Here is a 10921-nt window from a genome sequence, read left to right as displayed (position 1 = left end):
TCAAAGTCAAGAAAAGTTGGTCTGGTAGTTGAGGATACTTATTCCAGCCAATCGCTACTCATCGTTACAGATCAGTAGGGACTATGATGTAAGTAATGCAAGCACTTAAAAGAAATTATTTTATGTGTAAAGTAATACATTTAGCACAGTTGAGGAGACTTGTAAGTATTGCTGTGCCATACTGCAAATTTAGTACAGATACCAAGTAAATACAAGACCAGTATTGCTGATACCAAGACTTTTGAACTTCGAGCCTATCGCGCTAGTATCAGTCTGATACCAATACCAAGACTGGTATCAATGCTATTGATATTTGATCAAACTCTGCTGGTGAATAACACTGACCACAGCAGAGTAAGAACAGAGTATTACCTTTATTGACAGAAAATTGCAGTAACAGGGCAGTTTAATATATTTCTTTAGCACTCCTGACCAGTGATGGAAGATGATCACCACCTGTGGTGAGTCACTAAGAAGTTTAAATATCTCTTATTTATAGTTCACAAAATGTATATTTTTTTATAATTTCCCTTTCAAACTGACAGATGGCTTCTTACAATTCGCAATCTATTCTGTGGAACGTGGGAGATTTCCCACTAATGACTAACAGTAAACTATTATTCAAAATTTGAAAAGGCACTTACCCAAATAATTAGTCAATGCACAAAATACACTTTGTTATCACTCACCATGCTTTAACATCGACATATTGCCACAGAAATTACTCATCTGAACCAACTGCTGTGACGAAGTTAAATCACAGCTCTTAATGTCCCCTGATTTGACATGTAGGATGAATACTTGGGGGGGGGGGGAAAGTCCCAGAGCTCATATTTAAGGACATTCTGTGATATTTCATTCAAAGTACACCTCTGAAAGAGCCTTTGATCTAAGTCAAAGGAGAGAAAAAGAGAGGAAAGGGAAAAAAGACCTTGCCCTCCAGGGACTCACTTCCACTTTCCTAACTAATCTTGTTTGGTTGATTACACAGAAGACAAGTGCTTTGTGCAAAGCACTCATTAGGCCCGAAGTAAACAGCAGCCTCTGTTTCTTTCTGCTTCTTTTAAACAAACTGAACCTCCAAATGTTTGAAGTGTTATTAGAGCAGGCAAAATACCCCTAATTTTGTCTTGAATAGTCAGAGATTTTATTTATTTATTATTTTAAATATCTGGATAGCCCCTGTATATTTAACTAAGAAGTTTTTAAGAAAATAAACAAGGACAGGACTTTTCATTCTGGATTTTTTTATTTATTGCATTAGTTAATATCTGTTTTTTCAGTATAAAATACAAAAATCAAGCAAAAAACAAAAAGGTATCAAAATAAAAATGTGTGTTCTTGAAATATTCTTCCAAGAGTCTTACATTACTGCATGACTCTTTTCACAGCAGTATTTCAGTCATCACACTCAGTAGCTGTGACAAATGCACTTAAGGTTTCATATTAAAATGTCAAGAAGGCACATTTACAGTATAACAGTGGATTCAATGTGACTACATGAAATTCCTAAAGGTCTCTGAGCTGTAGTAGTTTAACATTCACATCACACAAATAACATTATATATACACAACAGGTGAAAAGGATAAAGCACATACTTGAACATGTAAACACAAAGTATGCCGTCAGTGTACAGAGAAGTGAGCTGGTCACATGTTTTGACACTAAAGCAGCAGTTTGATAAAATTGTGACATGCATCAGCTTACCCAATTCAGGGTACACAGCTGGGACAGGGTACCAAACTAGCACTTGGAGAGAGACAGCCATTCATCTACAGTCAGTTAAACAAACCCCACGTGTGTCTGTGGGAGTACCTAGAGATAACATGTGAACTCCACACAGAAAGGCCCCAGCTAGCTGAACCCAGGACCTTCTTTCTGCAAGGCAACAGTGCTAACCAGTGCACCACTGTCTGGGCAGTTGTTGTAGTTTTATTAAATTATGATAAAAGAATGATATGCTCTCATGTCTGTGTTTAATGTGAAGCAGCAGCCAGCAGCTATCCTAAGTGTCTATGGCATGTTTATTACTTTAAACATGCAAGTTATACTTAATCCTTTAATCGAACCCTCAATAAGCACCCAAATCATTTCCCAAAATGTCAAACTGTTTCTTCAGCACAAAAAAATCTATTTAACAGCAATATAGAACAACAGTAATCTGCTGTACTGAACAGACATGCTCTACTTCAACATAACACAGGGGCCAATGTTGTTGTGTCTATTGTAACTGGCTCTGTGTGTTGACTGTTGCGTCTTTGTTCAGGGCTGATAGCAATTATGATGTTTTACAGTTAAGAAGAGAGAAAGAACTGATATTTGGAATTGATATATTTTTGCAGTGAAAATATAAACCTTGAAACTTTAGAACCACACAAAACAGACTACTGCTGGACCACTACTCTGTGACCTAGAGCAATGTCCCAATCACATCCGATTAGTTACATGCATATAACGAACAATCAAAACTAAAGGCTATTCTGGCACAGTAAAGTACACACAGACTGGAGCTGACCAGTAGCTAGATGAGCTGTGTCTTGAAGGTAGAATAGCAGATATCCTTGAAGTGGTACATCTTACAACCTACTTCTGTTATGACAAGTATGCCCACCTCTATTCCAGTTTTATTGAATTCAGCCCTCATCCTTAAAACTCATCAAAAATAGGAACAAATTTCAGAGTAATTTCAGGCTCACCAATTTGCAAGACCAATTATGGAACAATTTCGGAATAAATAATGCTTTATTGTTTCATAAATTATTTCAGCATAAACATTTGATATGTTTTCTGTGTTCTATAGTGAATGAAATATGAGGATTTGCTTTTGAATAATTACATTGTGCTTTTTTTTTTTACATTTTATCCCAACTTAAATTTTAAATTGGGGTTGTGTAGGTACTGCTGGCTAAAATATATTTTGTCTCTTTATCATCAAATATAAGCATCATGTTTTTTCAGGCATGAAACTGGCAACTGAGACCAAAGGAAAGTGTTAAGGAGCCGAGGAATATTTTACCCACCAAAGTCTGTTGCACTGGCCTCTGCTGACCACGAGAAGGAATTCATGCTTCTAATTGGACAGACATGCCCTAACTGCCATAAAACAGTAACAATTAATACTTTAAGATGTTGTCTTTAGTGAGTGATTAAATTGCTAAAAAAGCGAAAAATTTAAATAAAATAAAAAAACATTCAAGAATAGCAGGGAAGATGAGACAAACAGATCTATATCTATATACACGAAGCTGCTAAGGTTTAGGCTTTGATTATTTTTTTCTTTTAATTAAGAAAATGTATTAATTAACACCAACACTTGTGTCCATCATGTAAATATGCCAGATCTGCTTTTTTCATTTGTAGTGAAGTGATGTAAACATTAAAACTTTCTTTTACCGTAAAAATGTATCAATTCCAAATATCAGCTGTCAGTTGGTTGTTATCAGGAGTCATTGTTTTTTAAAAAAATAACAATAATGGGGAAAAAATTCTGCTCATGACATCTGTCCTGCACCTCTGCTGGATAGAGGCTGACAGTCCTATTATGAAGCTTGTAAAAGTTTCATCACTTCTGACTGCTGTGGAACTGCACACGATGGAATTCATTACTCAAAGACTCCGACTATTATGATGAGTAAAAGTATGAAACCTCCACACATGGCAAGGCAGAGAAGCTTCTGTCAAAAACAGGAGAAACGAGTAGTCAGAGGAACTGGCTGCATATGAGAAAGCGCAGATCCAGTGAAGCATTCGGCAGATAAACATAATATATAAAATAGATTCATAAATTAAGAGATGGATGTTTGGCTCAAGAAAAGGAAGTTGTGGTTGTGGAAGTGTTGTTACCTCACAGCAGGTCTCATGCAGGGGGTTTGGTTAGTCCGACAGACAGGCCGACAATTAGTGCAATAACAGCAAGCAGGATCAACAGAGCAAAGGCAAGAATAATGTATTTCTGGCAAGTGAAGAGGAAGACGGTGTTATTTAAAGTTCATGAATGAAAAGAAATGCTGCTTAGACCTCAATCTTATATCAAATTTACCTTTACAAAGATTTATATTTTTTAAATTGCATCAAGAAAGAACCAGAAAGGAGCACATACCCTCCGGGATTTCTTCTGGTACCTGACTGCTTTTTTGGTCTCTTCCTTTGCACGACAAATGTATTCAGCTGCATTAGAGACGTTCTTCTCAATGTTGTTAACCATATCCCCCTGTAAATGAATGCAGATGCTTTTATTTATGGCCGGGATGTCAAACCTATTTTACATCCTGGGCCACATACAGGCCACTTTGATCCTAAGCAGTAATGTCTATAGTAGTGGAAAAACAGGGACTTTATGTCCTTTAATTTTGTAATTTTGTAAATAGTGAATGACAATTTGGGGGGGTACACCTCCTTGCTGGACAAGTCTTAGTGGCCACAAGGCTTATGTTTTACACCTCTGACTTGATACTGGTATTTGTGCTATGAGCTCCATTCTGATATACCTAGTAGACAATATTAGAAACAAGTTTTAAAAGAAAAATCAACAGATCTGCTTGTGAAAGTTTCAACTCAGATGAGGCTCTTACCTGAGTTTCTACCAGCATCGCCATGTCCATGAACATCGCATGGAGCTCCCTGATGCTCGTCTCCAAGCGCATGATGTCCTGGTGTCGTGACTCTATCTCGTTCACGGCTTGCCGTGTGATTTGGGAATCAGAAATGATCTGAGGGAGAAAGATTTAATACCTTCAAAAATCCATCCAAAATCACCCCATCGGCACACAACCCCAACTGCAAAAAAGATTTACTCATCAGCCACTAGATGGCAGTCGTGGCATTTTACCAAGCAAGCACATTAATGCTGGAGAAACCGTACATCAGAGGTGAAGATGGATGGATTTCCACTTTCTAACATGTCTTCTAGTTCTTCATTGGTGGTCACTCTTCCAGCTAGAATTAAACAAATAAACAAAGAATTAAAAATTGTCTGGCAGTTTTATTTGATTCATAAGTTTTGGCATTCCTAACAAAAGTGACTGTTTTGGACCATGTGTATTTGCTCCCACCCATGAAAGTAATATGCCTTCATTTGATGTCATTATGGAACGGAGGAAGAATCCCTCTGAATATATTTTATTTCTTTTGCCCCATCTCTGCCTGCTGCAGCTGTCAGTGGATTCATGCCAAAGGGTTGCATAAGAGGTACCTAAGGTACAAAGGAAATCCACACAACCCCCCCAAAGCTCCTGAAACAATCTCTACAAACAGAGGGCTTTCTTTTACTGCAACCATGCCTCCTGTTGTAAAGTACTCTCCCTGGAGTGAGAGAGACCGCTGTGCAGGTGCTTACTGTATATCACACACCTTTATCGGTGGCTGTTCCTCAGAGAGACACTCAAAGCAAAACACACCACGCGCTCAGCTCATCGCTACACATCAAGGCTTTTACTTGTGAACGGTGTCAGTTATTGGTGTTTGGCGACAGCACAAACTGAGTCTGGTCAAAGACAGGTGAACTACTGTTGCACAGGCCACTGAGTGCTCTGCTCGTATCCCGGGCAACGCAAACACAGAGAGGCGTCTCCAGTATCAGGCTCGCCCATCTGCAGAACTAGAGCCTCTCATTAATGCCGGCCGCAGGGACTGGCTCTGGGAGTCAACCCTTTTTTATTTTTTGCTTTTCACTATTGTTACTCACATGTACTTAATACAATGGATCTGCCTGTTTGTTACAGGGATACTGAACAGCAAGGACTTAACACAATAAGCAGAATGCATATTACAAATCTGGAGTTATAACAAATATGAATCTTATTGTACCTAAACAATCATTTCTATCTGATATAGAATATTTGTTAATGAGACTACGTTATATGTTGCTAAAGCGGGAACCATTTTTAGTACATTTCTTTCCAAAACACTGGAAATTTATTGTCTGGGCATTGCAGAAACCCTATGCTATTGCTCTTCTCTGTTTATCAGCACTAAGGCTGGTGTCCAGAGAAGCAGAGAGGAAGCTGGTGCTGTCTGTTTCCTGGATCCTGCCCTAACACAGCTTGAGGGTTTTACTTCTTTTGTCGCCCTTTTAGCACTACTTTTTTTAGGTTTGTCAAAAGAATTGAAAGTGTAATTAATTTCAAGTCCTGTATGGTCATCCATTGGTAGTTAATGTAGCCCATTATTCCTGGGCTTATTCAGATACAGGAGTACAATTATTTGTCACTCACTTATCTCCAGCTGTCTCTGGATTCTTCCTTTGCTTCTTTCCCTAAAGGACACTTGAGTCTCGTTGTACTGGGTCATGACCTCCACAAACTTCCTGGAGAGCACAGTGTGCTGAGGACAAGTCAAAACACAGGGACACAAAGTGATAATGTGCTGCAGGCTTTCCAGACTTCTGCTTATCCAGCTCAGGGTTGCCTATCCCAGCTGTTTTAAGGGGAGCGGCAGAGTAATCTGCCACAGAGGTAACACATATTGAGAAAACCATTCACCCTTATGTTCACACCTGCAGCCCATTTAGAAACAGTCCATCTAACCCAGTGCATTTCTTTGGACTGTGGGAGGCCAGAGTACCCAGACCGGATTTAAATCCAGCTCCCTCTTGCTGTGAGGCAACAGGGTGAACAGCTGGATCATCATGTCACCCCCTGCAAAGTTTTAAGACTTAATACCTTATAGTTCAGAAGTACAAGATACAAAGTACACGTTGGAAGTGTTGGAAGGTTATGATACAGTTTTTGCTCTTAAACTAGAGAAATATACCATCAACAAAATACAGAAGTAAAGCTGAGAACTGGATAGTCAGAAGTTATTTTGTCTGGATTTATTTATAATAAAAACAAAACAGCTTTTATCTGTATGAAGTTCTGCATACAGCTGACAGTGTAGTGCTTGGGTCGTCGTGTGATCAGGTATGTGATAAGCGCGCGTGTGTGAGGAGATCCTGACCTGTGTTTTCTGGATCCTGAAGTCTACGGAGGCCCTGTTAGCAGCATCGTCTTTGGGCATGCTCAGCTCAATGGCTGTGAAAAAAAATGTAAAAATGACATTGTTACACAATTTGAAACACATGAAAGAAATGTGGACAACAGCTGAACTCACATTTTAGTTTGGTTCGCACCACATTGGCATTCCCTTTGATATCATTGGTGAGTGCAGCCAGCTGATCCTTTGTTCCTTCGCACACAAACAGGAGATGTGTTAGATTTGAGTTTGTTTAGAAGAAAAGTCGTCATCCAGGTAATCCAAATATTTGATCTGCTCTGATTTCAGCTGGTCACTTGGCAACGACCCCAAGGCAATAATGGAGAGTTTACAAAATAAAGGACAATTTCCACGTCATGGACACTGTTATGAACTACATTAACTGATTCCATGGCAAAGTAAACTGAGTTATCCTGTGACCAGATTTTCCACTCACACAGTAAAGAAGGCTAGACACTGATTCGGATCTTGTGTTCCAGTCATAATTTTAAACCATTTGGAATTTGTAGATATTATTTTTTAGTAAAACAGCATGTTTAAATCCCTGATTAGGTCCTGAATCTCACAGTAGTTTGTCAGGTTTGATGCAAATTTGAGTGCTACTTCCTTCACAGGTTTCCGGTCTGCCGGCCATTCATCGCAACTAAGGAAGGAAGACATCTGAAGCACGTTGACTCTGTGCCCAAAAAGACTACTTCCATCCATGCATTTCTAAAAATAAAGCAATAAAAAAAACCCTAAAGGATGTTAACATCCTAAACGACCCACACTTACTGTCATCTGTGTTGGGTGCTGACAGGATCATGCTGTGGATCTTCCTCACTTCTTCCACTTGTATGGAGATCTTATCGATGACTCCTCTGACTTCTTCCACCTACACCAGCCGATAAATAAGTCAAGAACTCATCAGTGTCCTCAATTATTATTGCTTTTAGTCTTAATACACATCCTGGAAGTCACAGTAGTACACACCCTTCTGAAAAAGCTATCCATGAATCCATCTTGGTTAACTGTAACTGCAACATCCTCTTCTGTTTGTGAAGCGGCCTACGAGGATGAAAATGTGTTTGAGTGACTTTTTTTTTAATGCCGCTAGGATATTTCATGTCACGATCCACGAAGTTGAAGCTAAAACAAAAACACTTACAGCGGTCAGTTCAGCCAGTCGATCCTTCATCACACCGGTCAGCTCGTCTCCCGCTCAGCTAGTTGTAAAGCATATGCTGGCTCTATCCTGTACATCTCCATGTGGAGAGGAACATTGCCGCGCAGTCAGGTCAGGCAAATAAAAATAGATTTAGTTTAATCTCTGAGATCCAGGCCCACGAGGTTGTGAGATGACAGTCGCAGAAATAGGAAGTCAGTGCCACAGGTCGAGCTTTGTTTGATCAAAACTGGGTCCAAGACACAACTCAGAAATAAACCCAGAAAGGGCTGTTCCTGTTTCAACTCTGCCGATATTCCCCGCTCAACAAGTGCATCGGATCCGTAATAGATCCACAGTAATATCCCTCTCCCCGGGATACGCCTCTCTCTCTCCCTCTCTCTCTCTCAGTTTCTCTCTGTGAGGTCTCTCTCTCTCTCTCAGATGACGTTGATGGAGAATCTGGTCCTCCCTTAATCACATTTGAACTTTATGATAAGTAAACTAAATGGCTGCAATCATATTTCAAAAGGGCTGAACTATTACACAAATCTGAAACTATTTGAGGTACCATTGTCAGACTTTAATCTTTTGTGGCATTTCTGAGTTTATTATGAATCGATTTTTTTTTATATCAATTTGTTTTCTTTATTTAATTTTTTTTAGACAGCAACAACAGTTTGCGGTTACATGAAAAGGTTTTTTATAAATAATATATAAGCGCTGCTGGATGGCCGCTAAGCTATTATTCACCTGGCCACACAGTGGCGCTGTTTACCTGCGTAAATTGACTTTTGGAGCCTTCGACGGGACTCCTGATGACTTCCCCATATGTGGATGTCATCCAAACTCTAAATGCCCAACTCTCATTACGCATTTCACAAACCGAAATTACCGAGCCAAAAGTCAAACAAGGGCCCACTTCTCATCTGACAACAACATATGTCTTGTTTTATGTTTCCACTTGGAGTGCTTGGAGTTCTTCTTTAATACTGATCTTATTTACAGAACTTTCATACTTTAGTGTGTGTGTGTGTGTGTGTGTGTGTGTGTGTGTGTGTGTGTGTGTGTGTGTGTGTGTTGTTTAACTGTAACTCAATTTGTTTTTAAAAAGGGTTTCTGCTCCTTTCCCACATATCTAGGCATATCTGTGCAACTTCGCAGATTTACACACTGTTAAAAAGGAAGGAGCACTCAGCGTATTCCTATTATTCCTAGAAAGGTTTTGCATGCTGTTTGTCTAGCTACTCAGTCATCCAGGTTATTGTAGTCTTCAGAGCTTGAAAAGAAAGCAGCTAGACAACGCGACTCTCCACCAGTTGTCGGAAGAAGCTTGCTCGAAACGTCTTTAAAATCGTATGCTATTTACAAATATTTTGAATACAAACTCAGATGTGCATCTGTGGATCACACGGTGCACACCCTGATCTCACTCCCCGTGCAATCTCCAATTACGCATAAGTAACGCCTTTTACGCACAAACTTTACCGCCCCTTCTTAGAAGATCCAAAGAAAATGACTTCACGTTTTGCAATTCCCACGTTCAGTCCAGCAGCAGCCCAGCGGAGCTCAGCGGAGCTCCTGTACTCCTTGAGGCTCCCAGATGCAGGCAGAGAAATTCTAAGAAAACGGCTTTTTAAATTTTCGGATAAATATTAAGGATTACAATTTTCTGGAGTTGGGCTTCAGTTTTTTATCATGAAAGGACAACTTCTGAAGTTTTTCGGCCTCACGCCACAACTCTAAATTGAATGCTTTATTGAGTCAGTGCTTCTATTTATTTTCTTTGGGTATTTCTAACCTTGGACAAATGGACTGATCCGAAGTTTTATTTTTATTCTATTGGAACAATGAGCGGCGCTTATTGGATTCATCTTCACCCGTGGAATTAAGTTGTTTCAGAGAATTGGTGCTATATTTTGCAGAGACTATGGCATTTTGTTTGCGGATTCGCATTTTTACAGCTTTTGTCTCCTTTATTAAGGTAAACTTAAGAAAGGCACATCATGATGAAAATGACTAGCAATTCCTCCCATATAGCAGAACGAACTGTGCACTGCAGACTTTATAAGTTATTTTTAATTTCTTAACAGGTTTATGCTCAAGTGGCGCAAGCTCAGAAGCATCCAGGTAGTAAGAAATTTCTGGACTGACAATTTTCCTGTGTTTTCAGTTGCTAGATTAAAAATGAAAAAAAAAAAAAAGAAAGAAATAATTTGTAAGATCCTGTTTTACCATCTGCTAATTTCCATGCCAGAGGATGTTATTGCTTTGTTTACTTTTTCTGCTTAATCAAAATAGTCTGCTGCATAAACAACTTTTTTCCAGTTGTTTGCATCATTATTATCATCACTGTCTTTTTAACCCACCCCAAACCCAAAATGTGGTTCTGGGAAAATAAATTCTGATTAATGAGGCGGAGCTTGATTGGATGAAAAGCCCTTTCTGGATGCCTGTTTATGCTTGACTTGTCCATCCAGGCCTGGAGGTGTTGGACACGGCCTCGCATTACTGGCCGCTGGATGCAGTGGAAGGAATCCATGAACTGTGGGATCATAATGGAAACAGATCAGGTTATATTAACGGAAGCAACATAAGTATGTGAATATGAAAACACCTGTTCGATTTAAATGTGTTTTTACCACCCATCTTCCAGCCAAAGCTATCGTGATTTTAATTTTAATGCCAGATTTATGAGTGAAATTACAGTCAATTAAAAAAAATATATAGGATTTAAAAATGCTGCAGTACATCGTTTACAAAAATCTATAGTTTGGAGATGACATTTGCCTAATTTTTAATTA

At 39.1% G+C, this 10921-nt stretch overlaps 2 protein-coding genes across 6 annotated transcripts in view; one reads left to right on the top strand and one right to left on the bottom strand.

Moving 5' to 3' along the window:
- Nucleotides 1-1246: 1246 nt before the first annotated feature.
- stx2b (syntaxin 2b) lies at nucleotides 1247-8508 on the bottom strand. Of its 2 annotated transcripts, XM_084947139.1 has the most exons (11): nucleotides 8121-8508; nucleotides 7946-8020; nucleotides 7748-7847; nucleotides 7091-7165; nucleotides 6938-7011; nucleotides 6214-6322; nucleotides 4863-4936; nucleotides 4573-4710; nucleotides 4101-4211; nucleotides 3845-3953; nucleotides 1247-3675 (listed from the first exon to the last, which is right to left on the bottom strand). In XM_084947139.1, the coding sequence occupies exons 1-10, from the start codon at nucleotides 8148-8150 to the stop codon at nucleotides 3858-3860; spliced, it is 882 nt and encodes a 293-aa protein (XP_084803265.1). In that variant the 5' UTR covers nucleotides 8151-8508; the 3' UTR covers nucleotides 1247-3675; nucleotides 3845-3857. The 2 variants fall into 2 exon arrangements, with proteins under 2 accessions (XP_084803265.1, XP_084803264.1); XM_084947138.1 differs by having other exon boundaries at nucleotides 1247-3953.
- A 1153-nt stretch (nucleotides 8509-9661) lies between these two features.
- adgrd1 (adhesion G protein-coupled receptor D1) overlaps nucleotides 9662-10921 on the top strand; it is a 34454-nt gene continuing 33194 nt past the window's right edge. For 3 of the 4 annotated variants that reach the window (XM_084946184.1, XM_084946182.1, XM_084946181.1), the window contains exons 1-3: nucleotides 9662-10101; nucleotides 10211-10247; nucleotides 10598-10714. In XM_084946184.1, the coding sequence (XP_084802310.1) occupies nucleotides 10048-10101; nucleotides 10211-10247; nucleotides 10598-10714 (208 nt within the window). In that variant the 5' untranslated portion in view covers nucleotides 9662-10047. The remainder of the gene's footprint in view (nucleotides 10102-10210; nucleotides 10248-10597; nucleotides 10715-10921) is intronic. The other variant, XM_084946183.1, reaches the window with a different exon arrangement.

This window comes from Perissodus microlepis, chromosome 12 (assembly GCF_051167445.1).
Source record: "Perissodus microlepis isolate ML-2025 ecotype Zambia chromosome 12, ASM5116744v1, whole genome shotgun sequence".
NCBI lineage: Eukaryota > Metazoa > Chordata > Actinopteri > Cichliformes > Cichlidae > Perissodus > Perissodus microlepis.
Note: the sequence above shows the minus strand (reverse complement) of the source record. Positions and strands in the feature narration are given on the sequence as shown.

What these genes read in the sequence shown, in the direction of transcription:
- stx2b (XM_084947138.1), bottom strand. Translation starts at nt 8,150, where the DNA reads ATGAAGGATCGACTGGCTGAACTGACCGCT. An exon ending in AGCACCCAACACAGATGACA is followed by an intron (nt 7,166 to 7,747) that starts GTAAGTGTGGGT and finishes TTGTGTGCGAAG; the next exon opens with GAACAAAGGATCAGCTGGCT. An exon ending in GGTGCGAACCAAACTAAAAT is followed by an intron (nt 7,012 to 7,090) that starts GTGAGTTCAGCT and finishes TTTTTTTCACAG; the next exon opens with CCATTGAGCTGAGCATGCCC.